The sequence below is a fragment of the Plasmodium sp. gorilla clade G2 genome (assembly GCF_900097015.1).
Source record: "Plasmodium sp. gorilla clade G2 genome assembly, chromosome: 12".
Taxonomy (NCBI): Eukaryota; Apicomplexa; class Aconoidasida; order Haemosporida; family Plasmodiidae; genus Plasmodium; species Plasmodium adleri (nom. inval.).
The window spans coordinates 1,041,634-1,062,413 of record NC_041704.1 but is presented as its reverse complement, the minus strand read 5'-3'; the positions used below and the strand labels follow the sequence as shown (position 1 = coordinate 1,062,413).

Sequence of the window (20,780 nt, the reverse complement as noted above, 5' to 3'; positions counted from 1 at the left end):
ATATATTTATTAATATTTAATTAATTTTTTTAAATGAACCTTTTATGAAACACTAATAAAGTCACATAATAGTCAACCCATATATAATATATATATATATATATATGTACATATTTTTTTACACAATATCAAACAAAATGAACTTTTTATATACTTTATGTGAGAGAATATGATGTTTTAAAAAATGAGATAATCATCTCTTAAACTCTTAAGTGAATAGAAGAAATATATATTTTTTGAATTTAACAAAAAAAAAAAAAAAAAAAAAAAAAAGAAGAAAATAATACGAAATGTAAATTATAAATATCAGCTTTTAAGTATATAAAATATAAATCGATATAATATATATATATATTATATATATATATAATATGACGCAAGAATTGTAAAAGACCCAGTATAGGATAGAAGGTAAATAAATATATAAAGTATATATAAATGCTTTATTTCATTTATATTTAATTTTTTTTTTTTATTAATTTCTGATTGGTTTTAATATTTCAATGATATAATAAAAAAAAGATGATCATAAAAAAGAGAAAGAAGAAAAATTCAAGAAACACATATTTCATATATATACTGTTCTTCCTGTACGTAATTCAAATGAAAATATTATTATCAAAAGAACTTTCTTATTGTAATTTACAAATTCAAACTAAAGATAAAGTAAGACCCCGTTGTATGTTAAAAAAGTCACATGTTGATAATAGTAAGTATACATTTTTTTTTCATGACATCAAAAGAAATAAAAAAAAGAACATGTGTAAACTATACTTTATGAATAATAATAATAATAATTATTATTATTATAATAATAATATAGTGCGTATAAAAAAGAGTCCAAGAAAACGTAAGACCATTAATAATATTGAAGAAAATAACTTTATATGTAATTTATTTGGAAGAAAAAATATTATAAAAGACGATGTAACAGTAGGTATTAATAACTCGAATAAATTAGTTAAGAACCTTGATAATAATTGTAGTAGTAATAATATTAATAGCAATAATATAAGTCATAACAATAATAATAATAATAATAATAATGATATTATAAAAAAAAGTTCTGATTTAATTAAACACTTAAACTTTAAGTTTGACGAAGAATGTAACGATATTATGATCCGAATAGGAAATTTTTTAGAAGTGTCACCACATTTATTATTTAAAGATGTTTGTGTGAATTTAAATAAATTATTTACAAATTTATATACAAATGATAATGCAAATATTCCTTTTGGTAGTACAGAGCATACATTAAATGTGACTGATGATGTTATTAAACTTAATAAATTTAAAATATATTGTGTATTAGGTTTAAAAGTATTAAGAACATTTCTAATAAAATATCTAAGAAGTATTAAATTATGTATTCCTGTCGAAGTAAGAAAAAGATATATATATGATTTTTTAAAAGTAGAATATATATCAAAAGTATATCAAGAAAAATATAATTTAATCGATTATAAAATATTTTCAAATATATCTGATAAATTAAAAACAAAATTAATATATATGTATTTATCATTAAATCCAAGAGATGTGCCAAACGTTTTAATAAGAATTTTCAAAGCTGCAAATTATAATGATGAAAAAGAATTATTATATAATTATATAAAACGTTGTACATTTACATCCAGAGGTGGAAAAAGATTTTCTAAAATTATTAATAAAGAATATATTACATTATATGATAAAGAAAAATTAATTAAGAAACATTCTTGTGAACAAGATATATTATGGATGAGATTTTTTTCTTTAGTTAAAGAACATAATAACGAAATCATAAATAAAAAAAAAATATTAAGACAAACATATCGTCTTGTCTTTAGTAAAATTAATTTTTTTGATGAAAAAATAGTTAACTTATTTAAAAAAAAAGGATTTGAAATTTTCGATCAAAATATAAGTCAAAATTTAAATATAAATAAATATATAAAACTTTCAACAAATGATAATATACAAAATCATAACGATTTCACAACAAAAGATAAATTAATAATTGGACATTATAGAAAAAAGTCTATATTAAACTATATCCATAATTTGAAATATTTTATTCTTGATTATATTCAAAAGACACAAACTTTACATCATAATTTCTATTTATTAAAAAAAAATATTAACCTTACAAAAAATATTTATTATGATGATACAATATCTAAAAATACAAATTTATATCATTTTACAAATTTCAAAAAAGATGAACAAGTAGATACTCTAGTGGATAATATAGAACAAAATATAACAAACATTGATTGTCATAATAACGATAAAGAAAATGTAAATAAAATTAACGACAATAATAATGATAATAATAATAATAATAATAATAATAATAATAACTATCATCATGACAACATTGTTACTTCTAATGTAATGAATACACCTAATAACATTCAACCAGAAAAAATACAACATGATAAAATGGAACAATCAAATAATATTAATGTTAAGAATAATGAAACAAATAAATTATCACAAACAGATATAAACTTATATTGTGATAATATTATAAATAATACTATAGATACTATTTTAGATATTATGATGGAAAGTTCAGGATTCAAAAACGTTAAAACAATCATGGGAATATATACTTCCTTGTTAAATAATAAGGATTTCAAATTAATTGACTTCAAAAATAAATTCTAACCAAATCAAAATAAATTAACATAAATATAAAAATATATATATATTATATATATATATATATTTTTTTTCTCTTTTTTTTTGTGCACCATTTATTATTTATATATAAAATATATATTAATTTTTTATTTTTTTTTGTTTATATTTAATAAATAAACTTTGTTGTTTCACATACATGAACAAATATTAATGCAAAAAATAAAATACATACATACATACATACGTATACAGAATATATGCACTAGTACATATCAACATCAAAATGAATCAACACTGATTCATCATTTATATAATATATATATATGTTTGCACTCATCATTTGTATATAAATTGAATTGATGGTATTAAGACATCTACGAGGTCTTGGTCACTACAGCTTGCTTCAACAATAATATAATTTTTATCTTCCAATAAATTCTGTTTTGATATTTGTTTATATAATTCATGTATGGGCTTGTTTAATCTTTCCTTGTTGTGTGCAGGCAAATAACAGTTAAATAAACATGCATTCCCCACAGATATCAAATTTACATCAATGGAATATTTCTCGTTAATGTGATCAATTAAATCTTTAATGGTACCATTTTCTAAAAAAAAAAAAAAAAAAAAAAAAAAAAAAAAAAAAAAAAAAATTACATATACACAATTATACTTATAAGTTTATACATACATATATATAATATATATATATATTTATATATATTTATTAATTTATATACATATATATATTCTTACTTATCGATATGACTATCTTGTCCCATGAACTAAAACCATTGGGAATGGCCTTAACAGGACCCTTCATTAATTCATCATATTCCTTATCCATCATTCTTAGAGGAGGCATAGGCTCCGAAAAAAGGAATAAGGGTAGAGCCGAATTTATGAATGCATTTTTAAAATAAGATAAGACATCATGTTTTTGTTTTTTCCTTTGTTCTTCTGATAATTTCACATATGCTTGTATATTATCATAATAATTTACATATTTCAATAATTCAATACCTACCAAACCAGTAATAATAGATGTAGTAGTAGCAAGTGCAGGTATAATTTTGCCTGCAACTATTTTTGCCTTTAATTTATCACATGTATTAATTTTATAATTGATAGCTCTTAAATTTGCAAATGAATAAATAAAATTAACATGTAAATTGGTTTGTTCATCTTTATCAAATTCAATAGGATTTATATTAATATTATTTGTTGGTATGTTTAATAATTCTTTACAGAAATCATCAATAATTTTTTCTTCTTCTGTAAATGATATGGAAATATTATTTAAATTCTTTTCATCCATATTAATTTTGACTTTTTTAGGTTCAAAAGGTTTTACTTCTATTTTCTTAGCAACATTAATAATATAATTAATATCAAAACATGGAGGAATATTATATACTTGTGCAAGAAGGTTAGATGTACTTAATAAAAATTCTTGAATCATTTCATCATTTACATCAAAAACTATTGGTTGTGGTGGTTTTTTTTGTCCGACCCAAAAATATTCACCACTTGATAATTTATAATCTAATGGAAATGAATATAAGAGTTGATTAATTTGATTGATAAAATTATTATGAAATAATTCGACAGATTTCTTTATACAAAAATCAAAATTACATTGGGATGAAATTTCTTTTAAAGAATTTATAACATTTTGTAAATTTTCTAATAACGATGCATTATTACCTTCTTCTTGTATTTTATTAATATATTCTTCTTTATCATTTAAAAATTGTTTAATACTTAAAGGAGTATTATAAAATAATCCTTGAAATATATCTCTAGCATATTCAATGGTATGTACAATATCATAAGGAAAATGTTTCAAAGTACAAAGAGGAATTGAATCTTCAGGAGGATCATAACTATCATTATATGATTGTGTTAGATATGGTATAATAACTTGAACATTTCCTTTAGTACCTAATGTTCCTGATTCAAATAATGGCTTACTATACCAAACACATTTATTATCAACATATTGTCTAGCTTGAATATTATCTAAAGCATTTACTATAATATTTTGTTTACTCCAAAATTGTTCATTAAATATATGTTCATTTTCAGTACCAACCTTAGTTTCTAAAGATTGGACATTCATATTATTATTTTTTTTTTTAATAATTTCAGATGAAACTAATGATTTTGATTTACCAACATGTTCTCTTCTAAACAAAAATTGTCGATTTAAATTTGATACTTCTATATTATCATTATCTGTTATGGTTAGTTTACCACAATAAGATGAATTATTATCTATATTATTTTCATTCATATTAGGACATTCTTCAGAACCTTTGGTACACATATCTAATAAAGAAAACAATTTTGCGTATTCACATCCTAAAGCACCTGAACCTACTAAAAAGACATTCAAATCATTTAATTTTTTTTGAAATGATTTTCCAAAAACTGTTATAATATTATCATTCTTACTATTCATTTTTTTAATTTCATTCATATCTACTTTTTCATTTAATGAAATACATTCAAAAAAGTCCAAGTATAATAATTGATATATAGGCATATATTTTCCTGTAAATTTTATAACTTCTTGAGCTAATAAACCACCAAAAAAGGATGCCACAGGTGCAATATGAGCTCTAGAATATCTAGAAACATTATAAACAACATCTTTTTTTAATTCATCAACAGCGTAAGATTTCTTTTGTTCTTTATCTTTATTATTTAATGTAACAGCATAATTATAAATTTTTTCTAATGCATCTTCATCTGAATTTTCAGGTAACTTTTTTTCATTTTGTAATTCATACCATTTTAAAGCTTGTATAGAATAATGTAAATGATTACTCATATCAAATTTAGCATAATCTGATATAATAAAAGAATTGGGTAAAGGCACATTTTCATATATGATATTATTACAACTATCTAAAAAATTGTTATCATTTTCATTAGGTTTGTGTTCATTATTAGATATATTCTCATTATTTAGTGGATTCATACATATATATTCATATGGATAAAAATTTAATTTCAAATGTTTTTTGACTTGTGTACATAATCCACCTTTAATATAATCACTAAATGTACTAGTATCACCAATTTCAAAAGTATATTTTTTCAAATTTTTTATTTTATAAATTTTATTATTAATTTCTGTCATTCCTTCTACATTACTAAATTGTACATAATCACCTTCTTCAAATGGTGATGTTTTATCAAAATCAAATGAAACTTTTCCTTCTAATTCTTTACTAATATTACTAATATTACAACTCTTAACTTGTTCTCCATTTGAATCATAACATATAAAATCTTTATTAAAATCAACAAAAATATAACCACATAATCCATATATATTGCAACTTAAAAATGCTATTTTTTTTTTATCTATACTTCTTATCATATTATTATATTTTATTAAATCTTCTTTATTTATATCACAACATATAACCACATCAAAATTTTCTAACCATTTTTTTTCTATTTCTCCTTTATAATTATATATATGTACATAATTATTTAATTCTTGTAATTCTTTTAATACAGCATCACTTCGACAACTCTTCTCTTCAACATCTTTCTTATTAATATAAAAATTTACACCAATATCACTTATTTCACATATATCATTATCATATATACAAACAGATTGTGGTCCAGATAATATCAAATTCTTTGCACACTCTAAACCAACACCTTTAACATTTATAATTAAAACATTTAACTTCACTAATTTATTCATTAAATCAAAACCGTAGGTTCCTAATTGTCTGGAATATAAATCTGTATCTATCTTATTTTCTGTCATCTTTTCTAAACAATCAATTCTTTTCCAACTTTCACTGCTCTTATCAAATTCGGTAGGTTTCACAGATTCGTCTGTTCTTTGTTTTTTCTAAAAAAACCACAAAACAAAATCACAAAAAATAATATATATATATATATATATATATATGTGGATGATAAAAACATTAATAAGTAATAACGTTTAGAATGAGGGGGAAATACATTACTAAAACCATATAACAAGAAACAAAATATTTTATATGTATAATATTTACATATATATATATATATATATATATATATATATATATATATTTATATATTTATATTTTTTCTTTTCGTTGACATACCAAGGGTGGGGCTTTGTTTTGCATAATATGTTATTATTATGAATTTATTATACAATTTTTATATATAAATATAAAGAATATATTAAAAAAAAAAAAAAAAAATATATATATATATATATCAAAATAGCACACAAATATATATTTTAAAAATAAATGAATGAAAATATATAAAGGGAAAAAAAAAGCATTATATAATATAATATATATATTATTATATAGTTTTAAAAAATATATATAACAATAAAAATTTTAAAAAATACATAATTTATATAATATATATATGTAAAAGTTTTAAATAAGAAATAATAATTATACATAAATAAAAATGTTTAAGCTAATACACAATATATTTTTCTTTTCTTTTTTCATTAATACAATATATTATTATATGATTTATTTGTATATATATATAATATATATTATTTAAAGGAAAATATATAATTATTCATATTTTGTTTAACTTATTATATTTTTTTTTTAATTTAATAAATAAAAACATATCTTTATTTTATTTTATTTTTTTTTATACCCCAAGCTTATTTTAAAAAAATCTTTTTGTGATAAAATAAAGAAATCTTATCTATCTCTTAATATATATTTATAATAAAAAAAAATTATGTAATTATCTTTAAAAAAATAATATTAATATTCGTATATATGAAATATGGATATATAAAATAAATATATGTATATATTATTTATGTATTATATATATTATATGTATTATATATATATATATATATTATATATAATATATATATAATTTTATATTTTATTTATAATTTATAACAAATGTTAAAATAATGTTATTTTTAAAACACAATAGAAATATTTTTTTAAAATATATATAAATATAACTATATGTACAAAAATATTTATATATATATGAAATAATATAAACATATGTTACCGGCTTTCAATTGATTATTATTTATTTTTCCAAAAAAAAAAAAAAAAAAGAGAAAAAGGAAAAGATATATATATTTATACATACATATATTTCTTTTTATAACACATATATATATATAATTGTCTTGTTTTAAAATTATTATATTCTATATATATATATATATATATTTAATAAATTATTAACAGTTCAGTAAAATTATTTTCATATGTCAAAATAGTATGCTTCATATGATCAAAAGTTCATATGTTTTTTTTTTTTTGGTATCAAATAAGTATACAACTTTTTATATTTTTGTCCTCATTTAAATATATATATATATAATATTTTATTTCTATTTTATGGATATTTTAATATTTTATTGTTTTTCTTATAAATTATTTTATAAGAACATTTTTAGATAGGGAGGCATATTTTCCAATTTCATTCTTTGAAAAAATAAAAAAAATAAAATATAGATCCTTAATATATATATATATATATATATATATATATATATATATATATAATATATATATATTAAATATGTGCTTTTTATAGCATTTATTATTTCCCCCCTTTTTTAATGAGCGCAAGTGTTGTATATATAAATATTCTATATAAAATAAAATATACCATATATTATATTATATATATATGTATATATTAATAATAATAATATATCTTATTATTTATATAAAATACAAACAAAAAAAATAATATATTTTTTTTTTTTATACTATAAAATTTTTTAATATGACACTTTAATTTTTTAATTAATTTTTTTTTTTTTTTTTTAACATTTCTGAAATGAAAAATAAAATCTTAACTATTAAAAAAAATATAAAATAAAAATTATACTATTATAAATTCATTTTAATAATATTATTTATTATTGTAATAAAAACTGTGTAATTTAGGTATTTAAAAACATTTACATGATTTAATACTATATAATATTATATATATATATATATATTTATATATAATTCTACATGTTTTTTCTTTCCTTTTTTTATTAATAATATATTGATAATATATTTTTTTCTTAATATATTATAAAACCTTTATATAATAAAATAAAAAGAATATGTTTCTTAATTTAATAAAAGGTTTAGAAAAGAATGAAGATAAGGAAAATGTTGTAAATATAAATATACAGAAATTATTAGGTGATAAAACATACGAGAAAAGAAAAAAGGGAGCACAGGAACTAGCCGAGTTAGTTAAAATTATATTATTAAAAGAAGAAAATGATGAAAAAAAACATATAGATAAATTACTAGATGAACATAAAAATAATGAAGATGCTGGGGATTTTAATATTACGAAAAAGTTTTCTGATATGGAAGCTAACAAAATTTCTAATAATCTTTTAAAAGCTGATGAAGATGATGAGTTAAATAATAGTGAATATTATTTTAAAACTTATAATGATGAAAAATTAAAAAAAAAAAAAAACATTTTAGATGACACAGGAATAGATGATGATAACAATAAGGAATATACTATAATTGATGATGAGCAGGAGAGAAAAGCAAATGAAGAATATGACAATAAAAATAATATTGATGGGGATAAAAAGAGTCAAGATAAACTATATATTAAAGGTACTAAAGAATACGAAAAAATAAACAAATATAAAAAAAATAAAAGTGTGAGAAATTCTAATATAATTATAGATACAAACGAAATAAATAATTCTCATATTTATGGTCATGGGCAAGAAGATGGAAAAGAATATAATGCTAATGGTGATCTTAATAATAACAACAATGCTGCTACTGATGATGATGATGATGAAGAAGAGAATTATGAAGATGCAAATATGAAACGCTATAATGATTCAGATGATAGTGTAGATGAAAAGGATAAAAAAAAAAAGAAAACAAATTTAGAAAATGAAAAAGATAATTTATTATATCAACATATGAATGAAGAAAAATATATTTTAGGATCCGAAATAATAAAAAAATTATTATTAGATAAGTGTAAAGAGAATTGTGATTTAGATATAGAACTAACGAAGCCTATAGATAATAATAGTAATAATAATAATTATATTCGTAATAGAAATAGTGTTTCATCTATAGATATAAATAAAGAAAAAAGAAAAAAAACTTTAAATAATATATTATATGATAATGATATATATTTAGATAATTTTAATAAAAAATATCAAAGTCAGAAGGTTATAAATATTATAAGTTTTTTAGATAATAAATTTATTCAAAGTGTAAGTAGTTCAGAAAGATGTGGAGGTTTAATATCATTGGCATTTATATCTATAAGTCTTGATGAAAAAATACAATATTATTTTACTGAAATTTTACGTATTATTATATCATGTATTAATGATGCAGATTCTAAAGTTCGATATTATGTGTGTGAAAGTTTATATAATTTATGTAAAGTATCTAGGAAATATATTTTTCATAATATAGAAGATATATTTGATTGTCTTTATAGAATTTTTTCAGATTCTTGTCCAAATGTAAAAAGTGGAGGAATATATTTAGATAATTTAATAAAAGATTTAGTTTGTTCATATAATAATATTTTTTATATATATAAAATTATATATATATTAAAAGACAAAATATATATTGAAAATACAAATGTTCGTCAACTTATTATATCATGGTTGTTTTTTTTACAAAATATACCTACTATAAATATATTTGAATATTTCCATTTTTTTATTAAAGATCTTTTCTTAATGTTATCTGATGAAAATAAAGATATTCAAAAACAAGCTAATCAATGTTTAGATATATATATAGATAAAATAGTAACATCGAATTATGAACAGTGTAGAACTTTTTTTAAGCATATAGCATATGTGATTTTAGAATTTTGTGGACACAAAAACACTGTAATTAAACATAAAAGTTTATTATGGATATATCATTTTATTAATATTCTAAATATTCATTTTTATAATATATTTGATTCATCAACCAAAAAAAATAACACATTCTTAATAGAATTGTTGAAAAAAATTATAGCATCTACATCAGATGTATGTTTTGATATACATTATACAGCACGAAAATGTAATGAGTTGTTAATAAGTTATGTAAAATTTACATATTTAGAATCAGCTCCCTTAATAACAAAATTGGTTTGTTTAATTATTAATACAAAAATTGATAAAAGTGAATTAGTTGTCAGTGCAAGTAAGGATAGTACGAATTATAAAAATTATCAGAAGAAATATTTCTCAAGAAGAAAAAAATTACATAAGGATTTAATGTATGATCGAGGAAACAATTTGACAGATGGTGTAATTCCTTCTCATGTGTATAATAATAATGAGATGACTGTTGAAGAAAATAATAAAATGGATCATCAAGAAGATAACAAGTTGAATAATCATGTTAAACAACATGAGAATATATCTAACAGAGGACGAAACAAAAGTAGTATTATAAAAAATAAAAATGATGACGATAATGAAAATGATTATTCTATATATAAAGATGATGAAAGTTATATTACAAATATAGGAAATGAAAGAAAGGTAGAAAATTCTTTATTTCATAATGATGAAAATGATGTAGAAGAAGATTCGTTGTTAAATGTAAATTGTTTTAATAATGTTACAGCAGAAGATGAAGATTTTATACATATGAATGACACAGATAAGAAAGATAATAGGAGAGACCAAAATGGATCTTATAATAAAGCAAATAATAAAGAAATTATTAATGATAATAATAATAAAAAAAATGATAAACATAAAGACAATAAAATTTATAATGATAATAATAATAATGATGATAAAAATAAAAATAATATTAATGATGTTAAAGATAATAATGATAATAATAGCCTCAATAACAGCAATGATAATGCTAGCGAGTCGTTAAGCTTTGAATCATATAACTTGTTTTATAAAAAAGAGAATTATTCCTATGAAGGACAAAATAAACCCTTAAATACACAAACATCAAAAGAAGAAAATTATAATTGTAAAATTATTTATAATCATGAGAAGTTAATAAACGAATTAAAAGAAAAAAAACTATTAATGGGTGATGTAAGTAAAGGTGAAGCATATTATATAAATAAAATTATAAAAAAAAAAGGAAATAATAATATTAATAATAATAATAATATTAATATTGATGATAATGATAATGAAGATGATTATTTTAATGATAATGATGATGACGACGACGATGATGATAATATATTTTATGATAATTTAGAAAAAAGGAATATATATCCAGTTATTACATGTTTACAATGGTTAATTGAAATATTAATATATAAAAGTAATGAGATAAAAACATATTATGATGAAATTATTATATGTATATTTAAATGTTTAAAAAATGATGATAATAAAGTATTGTTATTATCACTAACTGTATTATCAGCTATGTGTGGTACAGTTGATAATAAATTTCATTTTTATGAAAAAATAAGTTTAAATTTAATAAACATATTTAAAAATGATGAAAATTTATTAATACATAAAGGCAAAGTTATAGTTCAACATATATCTAGATGTTTAAATAATAAAAAGTTTTATGCATATTTATGTTATTTACTTATAAAAGAAAATAATTTTACATTTGTAAATAAATTTGTACAAGTTTTAAATTGGGTTTTATTAACATCTGATGAAACGAAATATTTAAGAAATGTATTATTTCTTAAAAAATATTATAATATATTCTCACTTATATTAATAGCATGGTTTCATAATCCATTATCAGCTATATCATTTTTATTATGGTTACAGAAATATGAACTAGCTTATTATATATCATCATATTTAACTTTATTGGATGTTAATTCAGATTTCTTTCATCAACTTGATAATTTCATTTTCTTATTTGAATCACCAGTATTTTCAAAACAAAGAATTCATTTAATATATCCAAAGAATTATCCATTTTTAATTAAATCCTTAATGATACTTTCTTTAATGTTACCACTTAATACATCTAACAATATTTTACAAAAGAGATTACAAATATCTCAATTGTCTATATTAACAAGTAATGAAAAAATGCACACTTTTTTTGATATACATAATCATAATGGATTATATCACATTGAAGATAATTATGATAATAAAGAAATAGATAATAAATTAAATGACCAAGACAAATTAAAAAAACGTGAAAGTTGTCAATTAAATATATATGAAAATACAGAGGAATTTATTCAATTATGTAAAATGGGAAATGAAGAACAAACAAAAGAATATAATATTTTAGAAAAAACAGATACTGAAAAACATAATGAAGAAGAACTATGGAATAATAGATATAATTATTTATTAACTAACATAAAAAGAAAATTCTTAAAAGATACTATAACAAATGATAATCATAATAATAATAATACTCATAGGGTTTCATATAAAAATGATGAATGTAACGAATTTGTTCATATATTCAAAACGGTATTAAAAACTCATAAAATAATTAAATATTATTCTTAACTTTGTAATTTTGTTGTTATTTTAAAGTTACAATAAGTCAACAAATAAATAAAAAAATATATATATATATAATATATATATTTTTTTTTTATATATATGTTTTATTTTCCTTATTTATTTCATTTTTCTCTCCTTTTTAATAACCCAATAAAGTTATATGATGTTATATATAATTTTTTTTTTTATTGTATGTTATTTTATTCTGTTTTTAAATGGGACAAAAATAATATACATATGTTGAAAGTTTATAAAATATACATAAAATTAAACACATAATATTCACATATAATATATATATATATTAAACATACCAAGTAGTAGCTTTTTATATTTTAAACTTTTTTAAAAATATATTATTTAAACATAAAATGAATATATTACAACATATTATACACACGTGATTATTCATTTTATTTATTATATTTATAAAAAGAAATTAATAAAGTATATATAATAATAAATATTAAAAGAATACTTATTTGGAATATATAGGTATATATATTATTTATGTATATTTATTTTGTTTTATTTTAATAACAAAAAAATAATAAATATATATATATATATATATATATATATATATATAATATAAATAATCTTTATAGTATCCTTTTTATAATTACATATAAATTATAATATATTATGATCCTTAAAAATTATTATACAAAAAATTAAATATATATATTTTTTTTCTATATAATATAATGCCCATATAAAAAATATATATATATATAATAACATATATATTATATTATCTTCTACTTCTATCTATATTTTATTTATATATTAATTAATATATCATTATATATTTTAAAATATAATGTCATCTTTTTTTTTTTTTTTTTTCCTTTTTATAATATTAAAATGGGAAATTATTCAAAAAAAAATTAAGCAACATACAAATATAAATATAACAAATAATTAAAAATGGATTATGAATAAATTGATGCCTTTTTGCTCTCCTTTTGCTTGCTTGCTTCCTTTTTTTTTTTTTTTTTTTTTTTTGTTTTTTATCCCACCATATAATAAAATATTTGTACAAAATTTGAGGAGGGATATAAAAAAATATATAATATATATGTATATACTTATAATAATTATATTGTCACATTGATATATACATTTTTACTTTTGTTTATATTTTTGTTTATATTTTTATAATAATTCCATCTTGATTATAAATATAAAATGAAGAAAGATGAAAAAAACAATATGGACGAATCATTAGAAGAATATGACGAGGAGAATTATACAAGTGAACTTGATGATTTACCTGAATATGAAAGAGAACTGATATTAGCTAAACGTCATGAAGAATATATGAAGAAAAAACATAGACGTATGTTATTAAAGAATTTACATATTGATCAAAAGTCCAAAGGAAATATTCATGATGATACAAATAAAAGTGTTGATACTAGTAATCAAAAAAAAAAAGGAAAACTAAATAATAAAAAATTGAAGTTAAAAAAGAAATTATCTGAAAGTGATGAAGGTGAAGAAAAGGAAGAAAAGGAAGAAAATGATGATGATCAATATGATAATATATATCAAAGTGATGAAGAACAGAAAAAAGATAATAAGAAAAAAAAATCACAAAGTAAAAAAATTAAAGGAGATAATGAATCATATAATATTGATTCCATTTCTTACGTGAAATATAAAAAAGGAAAAATAAAAATTTTGGAAGATGATGATGAAAAGAACCATGAGGATGAAAAAAAAAAAAATCATATAACTGATGATGTAAGTGTGACAGATCATTCTTATACAGATTCTTCTTATAAAAATAAAAAGAAAAGTAAATATAAAAAGGACGACACATATAAAAAAGATAAAACAAATAAAAAAGATGAAACTGACGTTTCTATAAAAACTAAAAAGCATCGTGAAGATTACTCTGATGATTATCATAGTACTTCATCTTATGAAAATGAAAAAAGTAGTGATGTACATTATAATAAAAAAGAAAAAAAATTACATTTAAAAGTAATTTCTGAGGAGAGTCATTTAGATAATAATAAGAACAAAACAGGAAAAAGTTTAAACAAAATTTTAAATGAAAACAAAAAAAAGAAAAAAGATATACATATCATTGATAGTGGTGTTGATGAAAAGAAAGATGTTATTACCAATATTTTTGAAAAGAATGAAAAAATTAATAAAGATAAGGAACTTGATGCACCCCAAACACCTGAAAGATTAGTACATTTATATAAAGAAGAAAAGAAAATAAAAATGGATATATATAATTATATGACATATGATATTATTACATATTTCCAATTAAAAAAAACATTTCTTCTTGATATGTGTGAACATGTACATTTTTCATATCATGTTATTGGTCATATGATAAAAATTATAGATACCTCCAAGTTGAATAAAGTTACTGATGAAGATATACAAAATACAAATAATAAAAAAAAAATAGATATAGAAAATGAAAATAAAAAAAAAATATTCTTCATAACTAATGTAATAAAATCAGAACCATATTTCTCTACAGATAGAAATACTAATATTAAATTTGAAGTAGCACATTTAGAAAATTTAGCACATTCTAAATTTTTTAAAAAAATCAAAAATATTATGTATCAAAATAAAAAAATATCAATGGATGAATTAAAATCAAATGAATATTATGAAACATATATATGTGATATGAATAATATAAGTGATCAAAAATTTAATATAGACGAATATAATCATATCAAATTATTTTCAATAGATTTAGAAATTTTAAAAATGTTCCATCTATTTATAAAAGAAAAAAATGAAGACTTAAAAAATTTTCGTTATACAGAAAAGCAGTTACAAGACCTTTTTGAAAAAAAGAAACAAAAAAGTTTTTATGAAATTTATACAAATAATAAAAGTATAGATAATTTGCCAATAACTCGTATTACCGTACAAAGGGAAATTTGTTCTATACAAAGAGAAATTGACAAATTGAATTTCGACAAAAAAAAAACAAATACAAATGATACTTATACATTGTCAAAGTTAAATAATCAAATAAGTGAATTGACTAAAAAAATTACTATTTTAAGAGGAAATCTGGACAAAGCTCGAAGTAATTTTTTCTTCATTTTTAAAATATATTAAATTATTACATCATATATATATATATATATATTAATATATATATATATATTTATATGTTGTTTTGTTTTGTTTTATTTTTTTTATATTTTTTTTTATTTTGTTTTATTTTGTTTTATTTTTTTATTTTTATATTTTTTTTTTTTATTTCTGTAGAAAACCATGCGGCAATGAAGTCTAACGAACATTTCGCTCAAGAAAAAAATGTCATCAAAGAAAAATCAAAGACTAACATAAAATCTGCATTGAAGGATGATATAACAAATAAATTCTTAGGTAATGAATTATATAAGGATATATAAATATAATATCTATTATTATTAACAAGAGAAATTTTTTTGTCCTTACGAAAATTATAAGCAAACAAATATAATAATAAAATAAAATATATAAATTAATAATATATATACTAGCCATATATTTTTTATATATACATTAATATTATCAACCTATAACCATACATATATATATATATATATATAAATTTTTTGAATTTAAATTTTTTTTTTTTTTAGGAGTAGACGAAATGGATATATCTTATTTTTCCAAACAAATATATGATGAGAAAACAAAATTTAATAATATGCTTTCTTCAAAATTTATAAATTTACCACTTGATGTACATCATAAAGTTGTTCATCACTTTTTATTGGGGACCATACAAAATAATGATGCGGTAAAAAAATTCAACAGAACGAAATAAAAGCATGTCTATGGCTTTATATATATATATATGCATATGTATATTTCTATTTCTATTTATATTTATATGTGTTTATAATATTTTTAGGTTTTTTATGATGACCCTTCTCACAAAATTAAAAAGGAATTGGATGCAGAAGTTGATAAACTCCTTGGACGTAATAATGAAAAAAGAAAAATGCATATACCATATCTTATAATATTTATATCTCATATATATTTTTATATATATCATTATATATATTTTGTTTTTTGTAGTTCATGTGAATAGGCATATAACCCTGTTTGATGATATAAAAAAAAATTACGAATAAGATAAAAATGATAATTATATAGAAAAATATTAAACAAAAAAATAAAATAAATATATATATATATATATATATATATATATATATTATATACTTTTAAAAACGTTTAAGAAATTTTTGTTTTTTTAATTGTAATTTTCTTCATAAATATATATATATATATATATATATATATATATATGTGTATAGTTTTTTATTCATTTATATATCGTATATGTAATCTATTTATTATTATTTTTTTTAATTTAAAAAATGTGTTAATTTTGAAGTTAAAGCAACTGCCGATAATTGCAAATCCGACAGCCTAACAAGATAATCATAAGAAAAAGCTTTCGTTTTTTCTTTCTTTATTATATCCATAAATTTTGTTACATCATGCGAATTTGATAATGATATGAAAAAAAAATAATTATTTTTTGTCTGTTTGATTTTATCAGTTAATTTTTTTACATCTGTAGGAAATCCTTTATTCGATATAGCAATACACCTAAAAAAAAAAATATATATATATAAAATATAAAATAATAATACATAAATGACATGAAAAATATTGAAATTGTGAAAAATATAAAGAAAATCACAAGTATTAGCATTTATAATATATTAATATTTTTTATAATATATATATATATATATATATATATATATATATATATATGTGTATATTTTTATTTATTTATTAATTTTTGACTTACACGGAGTCTTCTACATATGACGTAATATCATTGAATATAATTTTTAAGAGTACATTTTTCTTGTCATCATATACTACCCCTCTTTTCAACAAATTCAACATGACTTTTTTAAAAAGAGTAAAATTTCTTGGAACACGAAATAAAGGAGAAACATATATGAAGGAACCATTAACTGTATATATATATATTTGTAATTTTCCTTTTTTATTTAAAATACTATCTCTTAAAGATAATAATGTAAAGAATAAAATATCTAATCTTATATTATCTAATTTATTTTTAACGCTTTCAATTATTTGTTCTAGTTTTCTTTTTTCCTTTTCTTTTTTTTCAAATTTTATTGAATTTTCAAGATTTTCTAATTTATTCATAAACATATTCATATGATCATCTGCATTAATTATACATGTTTTTTGTTTATTTTTTATACTAGTTAAAGCTAGTGGAGAAAAAAGTAATACAATTTTATATATATCATTATTTAAATGAGAATCTATATGATCGTTATTAATTCTATTTAATATATTATTTGCATTAATTTCTTCTTCATCGTTTATTTTTTTCTCATTTTCATTTTGCTCATTCTTAATCATATTCATATATTCAACATAATCCATTTTATTATTATTAGTTATTTGTATATTTGTTGTTGATGTCTTTTTATCATCGTCATTATTTATATTTTCTTCATTATCAATTATATTATCACTTTCATTATTATAAATGTAAGAAGAATTTTCATCATCATCTTGTTCTTCATAAGAATTAAATTTATTATTTCCCTTCACATTATTGTATTTTAATTTATGAAATTGTTTCTTTTTACTATCATTATTATTATCATCACCTTTATTATAATTATCATTATTATAATTTTTAAGGTTTTTATTTTTTTTCTTCTTTTTATCATTATCTTTCATTTTTTTTTTTTTTTTAAATACACCATTAGAAAACTTTTTATTCTTTTCCTTCTTCTCATGTTCCATGTTATTCTTCATTTTTTTCTTTTTCTTTTTTTTAAAAAGATCTTTTTTTTTTATTTTCACATGATCTTTCTTCTTTTTCTTCTTCTTCATTTCTTCTGTTGTTATCTCCATTTTTTTTGCTTCTATAAAAAAATATATAATGTTCTTATTTTATAAAGTTATACTTAATTTATATTTTTATTTTTATAATATATCATATTTGTATGATTCATAATATTAAATTATTATATTATATTATAATTTAATTCTTATTTCTTGTAAATGAATCTATAATAATTACAACGGATTTTTTTTTTTTTTTCTCTCCATATATTAAAAAAAAAGATGACATAATATATAAAAGATTTATAAATCTGATTATATAAAATATGTTCATAAAAAAAAAGAAAAATTTTTAATATTATAATATATAGTAATAAAATACGTAATTTACAAAAATTGTCAAAAATAAAAATATATAATATTTATAAATATACGTAGTAAAATTATAACTATATAGTAATATTATATATATATTTATAAATATATATAAAAGGATTTTTAATATATATTCTTTTGGGTGCTTTTTTTATTTACATATATAAATATATATATTATATATAATAAATAATTGAATATGTTAATATATATATATTTATAATTTTTTTTTTTTTATTTTATTTATTTATTATATATAAATATATATATAATATATTTATTATTTTTTTGATAAGAACAAATGACAAATATTTTATTATTATCATTATGTTATATTTTATATAAAGTTCATGTAGGATGGTAAAATAATTTGAAATTTTATACTATGAATTTTTTTTTTTTTTTTTTTCTTTTTTTTTGTATTCTTTATTTTCCTTTTTGTTGTCGTATTTATAAATAAATAATTTAAATAAAACCTCAATAAAATTAATTAATGTAATATTTCTATGTAATTGAATATTTTGTGATTGTTCATATTATAATAAAATATATACTATTTAAAAATCCATATTTATATTTATTTACTTTTTTCTTTTTGTACTTTTTACATTTTTCCAAATGAATAAACATAAGAATAGTGTGATTAATAAAAATTTGTTGAAAAATAAAAGCTATGTCAGGAAAAAAAAGAAATATTTTACTGATCAAAAATTTCTCAGAAAATTTAAAAAGAGCAGACAACCCATTGGAGATACTGCAAAAGTTGAAAAAATAGACCCCATTAAAAATTTTTTCTTCACACCTAGTCATGTTACACAAGAAGGGAAAGATGAAAATGAGGAAAAGATAATTAATCCATATGAAAATAAAAAGAAAAAAAATTATAAGGATTACAAAAAAATGGGACATGATAAATTGAATGGTGGTAATATAAATGATGATAATATAAATGATGATAATATAAATGATGATAATATAAATGATGATAATATAAGTGACGATAATATGAATGATGATAATACAAGTGATGATAATATGAATGATGAAAATATAAATGATAATAACATTAATGATGAAAAAAGAGAAAACAAAAAACAAATGATAGGCTTTAATAATACCAAAAAGAGGAAAAAAAAATCAGTGTATTCTAAAGAAATAAAATATTCCAAACTTAAGGAAAGCGAAAAAGAATCCTATATGAAACAAAAACAAATTATGATTGAAGAAAATGAAAAAGAAAGAAAGAAAAAAAAATTGTTACGTTTTGAAAAATTTAAAAAATTAACTAAAAAGACGAAAAAAGGACAACCAGTTATGAAGAATATCATAAATCATTTGATAAAAAAAATTTAGTTCCCACAAATTTCTTCTATAAATTATATATATATGTATATATAATTCAACATTATTAAATTAAACTATATGTGCATATAATTATATTTAATTATTTAACATTTTATAT

At 18.6% G+C, this 20,780-nt stretch overlaps 6 protein-coding genes across 6 annotated transcripts; 4 read left to right on the top strand and 2 right to left on the bottom strand.

Moving 5' to 3' along the window:
- Nucleotides 1–522: 522 nt before the first annotated feature.
- PADL01_1226500 (conserved Plasmodium protein, unknown function) lies at nt 523–2,655 on the top strand (the record flags this gene model as incomplete). Its single annotated transcript, XM_028683227.1, has 1 exon — nt 523–2,655. One exon carries the CDS (start codon nt 523–525, stop codon nt 2,653–2,655), a length of 2,133 nt encoding a protein of 710 aa, XP_028539425.1.
- Nucleotides 2,656–2,967: 312 nt separating this feature from the next.
- Nucleotides 2,968–6,779, bottom strand: PADL01_1226400 (ubiquitin-activating enzyme E1; the record flags this gene model as incomplete). The annotated part of the gene is made up of 3 exons (XM_028683224.1): nt 2,968–3,239; nt 3,388–6,514; nt 6,756–6,779. 3 exons carry the CDS (start codon nt 6,777–6,779, stop codon nt 2,968–2,970), a joined length of 3,423 nt encoding a protein of 1,140 aa, XP_028539424.1.
- A 1,952-nt stretch (nt 6,780–8,731) lies between these two features.
- PADL01_1226300 (conserved Plasmodium protein, unknown function) lies at nt 8,732–13,102 on the top strand (the record flags this gene model as incomplete). Its single annotated transcript, XM_028683223.1, has 1 exon — nt 8,732–13,102. One exon carries the CDS (start codon nt 8,732–8,734, stop codon nt 13,100–13,102), a length of 4,371 nt encoding a protein of 1,456 aa, XP_028539423.1.
- A 1,188-nt stretch (nt 13,103–14,290) lies between these two features.
- Nucleotides 14,291–17,223, top strand: PADL01_1226200 (conserved Plasmodium protein, unknown function; the record flags this gene model as incomplete). The annotated part of the gene is made up of 5 exons (XM_028683222.1): nt 14,291–16,178; nt 16,364–16,483; nt 16,723–16,883; nt 16,998–17,067; nt 17,168–17,223. 5 exons carry the CDS (start codon nt 14,291–14,293, stop codon nt 17,221–17,223), a joined length of 2,295 nt encoding a protein of 764 aa, XP_028539422.1.
- Nucleotides 17,224–17,460: 237 nt separating this feature from the next.
- PADL01_1226100 (small subunit rRNA processing factor, putative) lies at nt 17,461–19,012 on the bottom strand (the record flags this gene model as incomplete). The annotated part of the gene is made up of 2 exons (XM_028683221.1): nt 17,461–17,707; nt 17,916–19,012. The coding sequence occupies 2 exons, from the start codon at nt 19,010–19,012 to the stop codon at nt 17,461–17,463; spliced, it is 1,344 nt and encodes a 447-aa protein (XP_028539421.1).
- A 924-nt stretch (nt 19,013–19,936) lies between these two features.
- PADL01_1226000 (conserved Plasmodium protein, unknown function) lies at nt 19,937–20,671 on the top strand (the record flags this gene model as incomplete). Its single annotated transcript, XM_028683220.1, has 1 exon — nt 19,937–20,671. One exon carries the CDS (start codon nt 19,937–19,939, stop codon nt 20,669–20,671), a length of 735 nt encoding a protein of 244 aa, XP_028539420.1.
- Between the last annotated feature and the right edge of the window lie 109 nt (nt 20,672–20,780).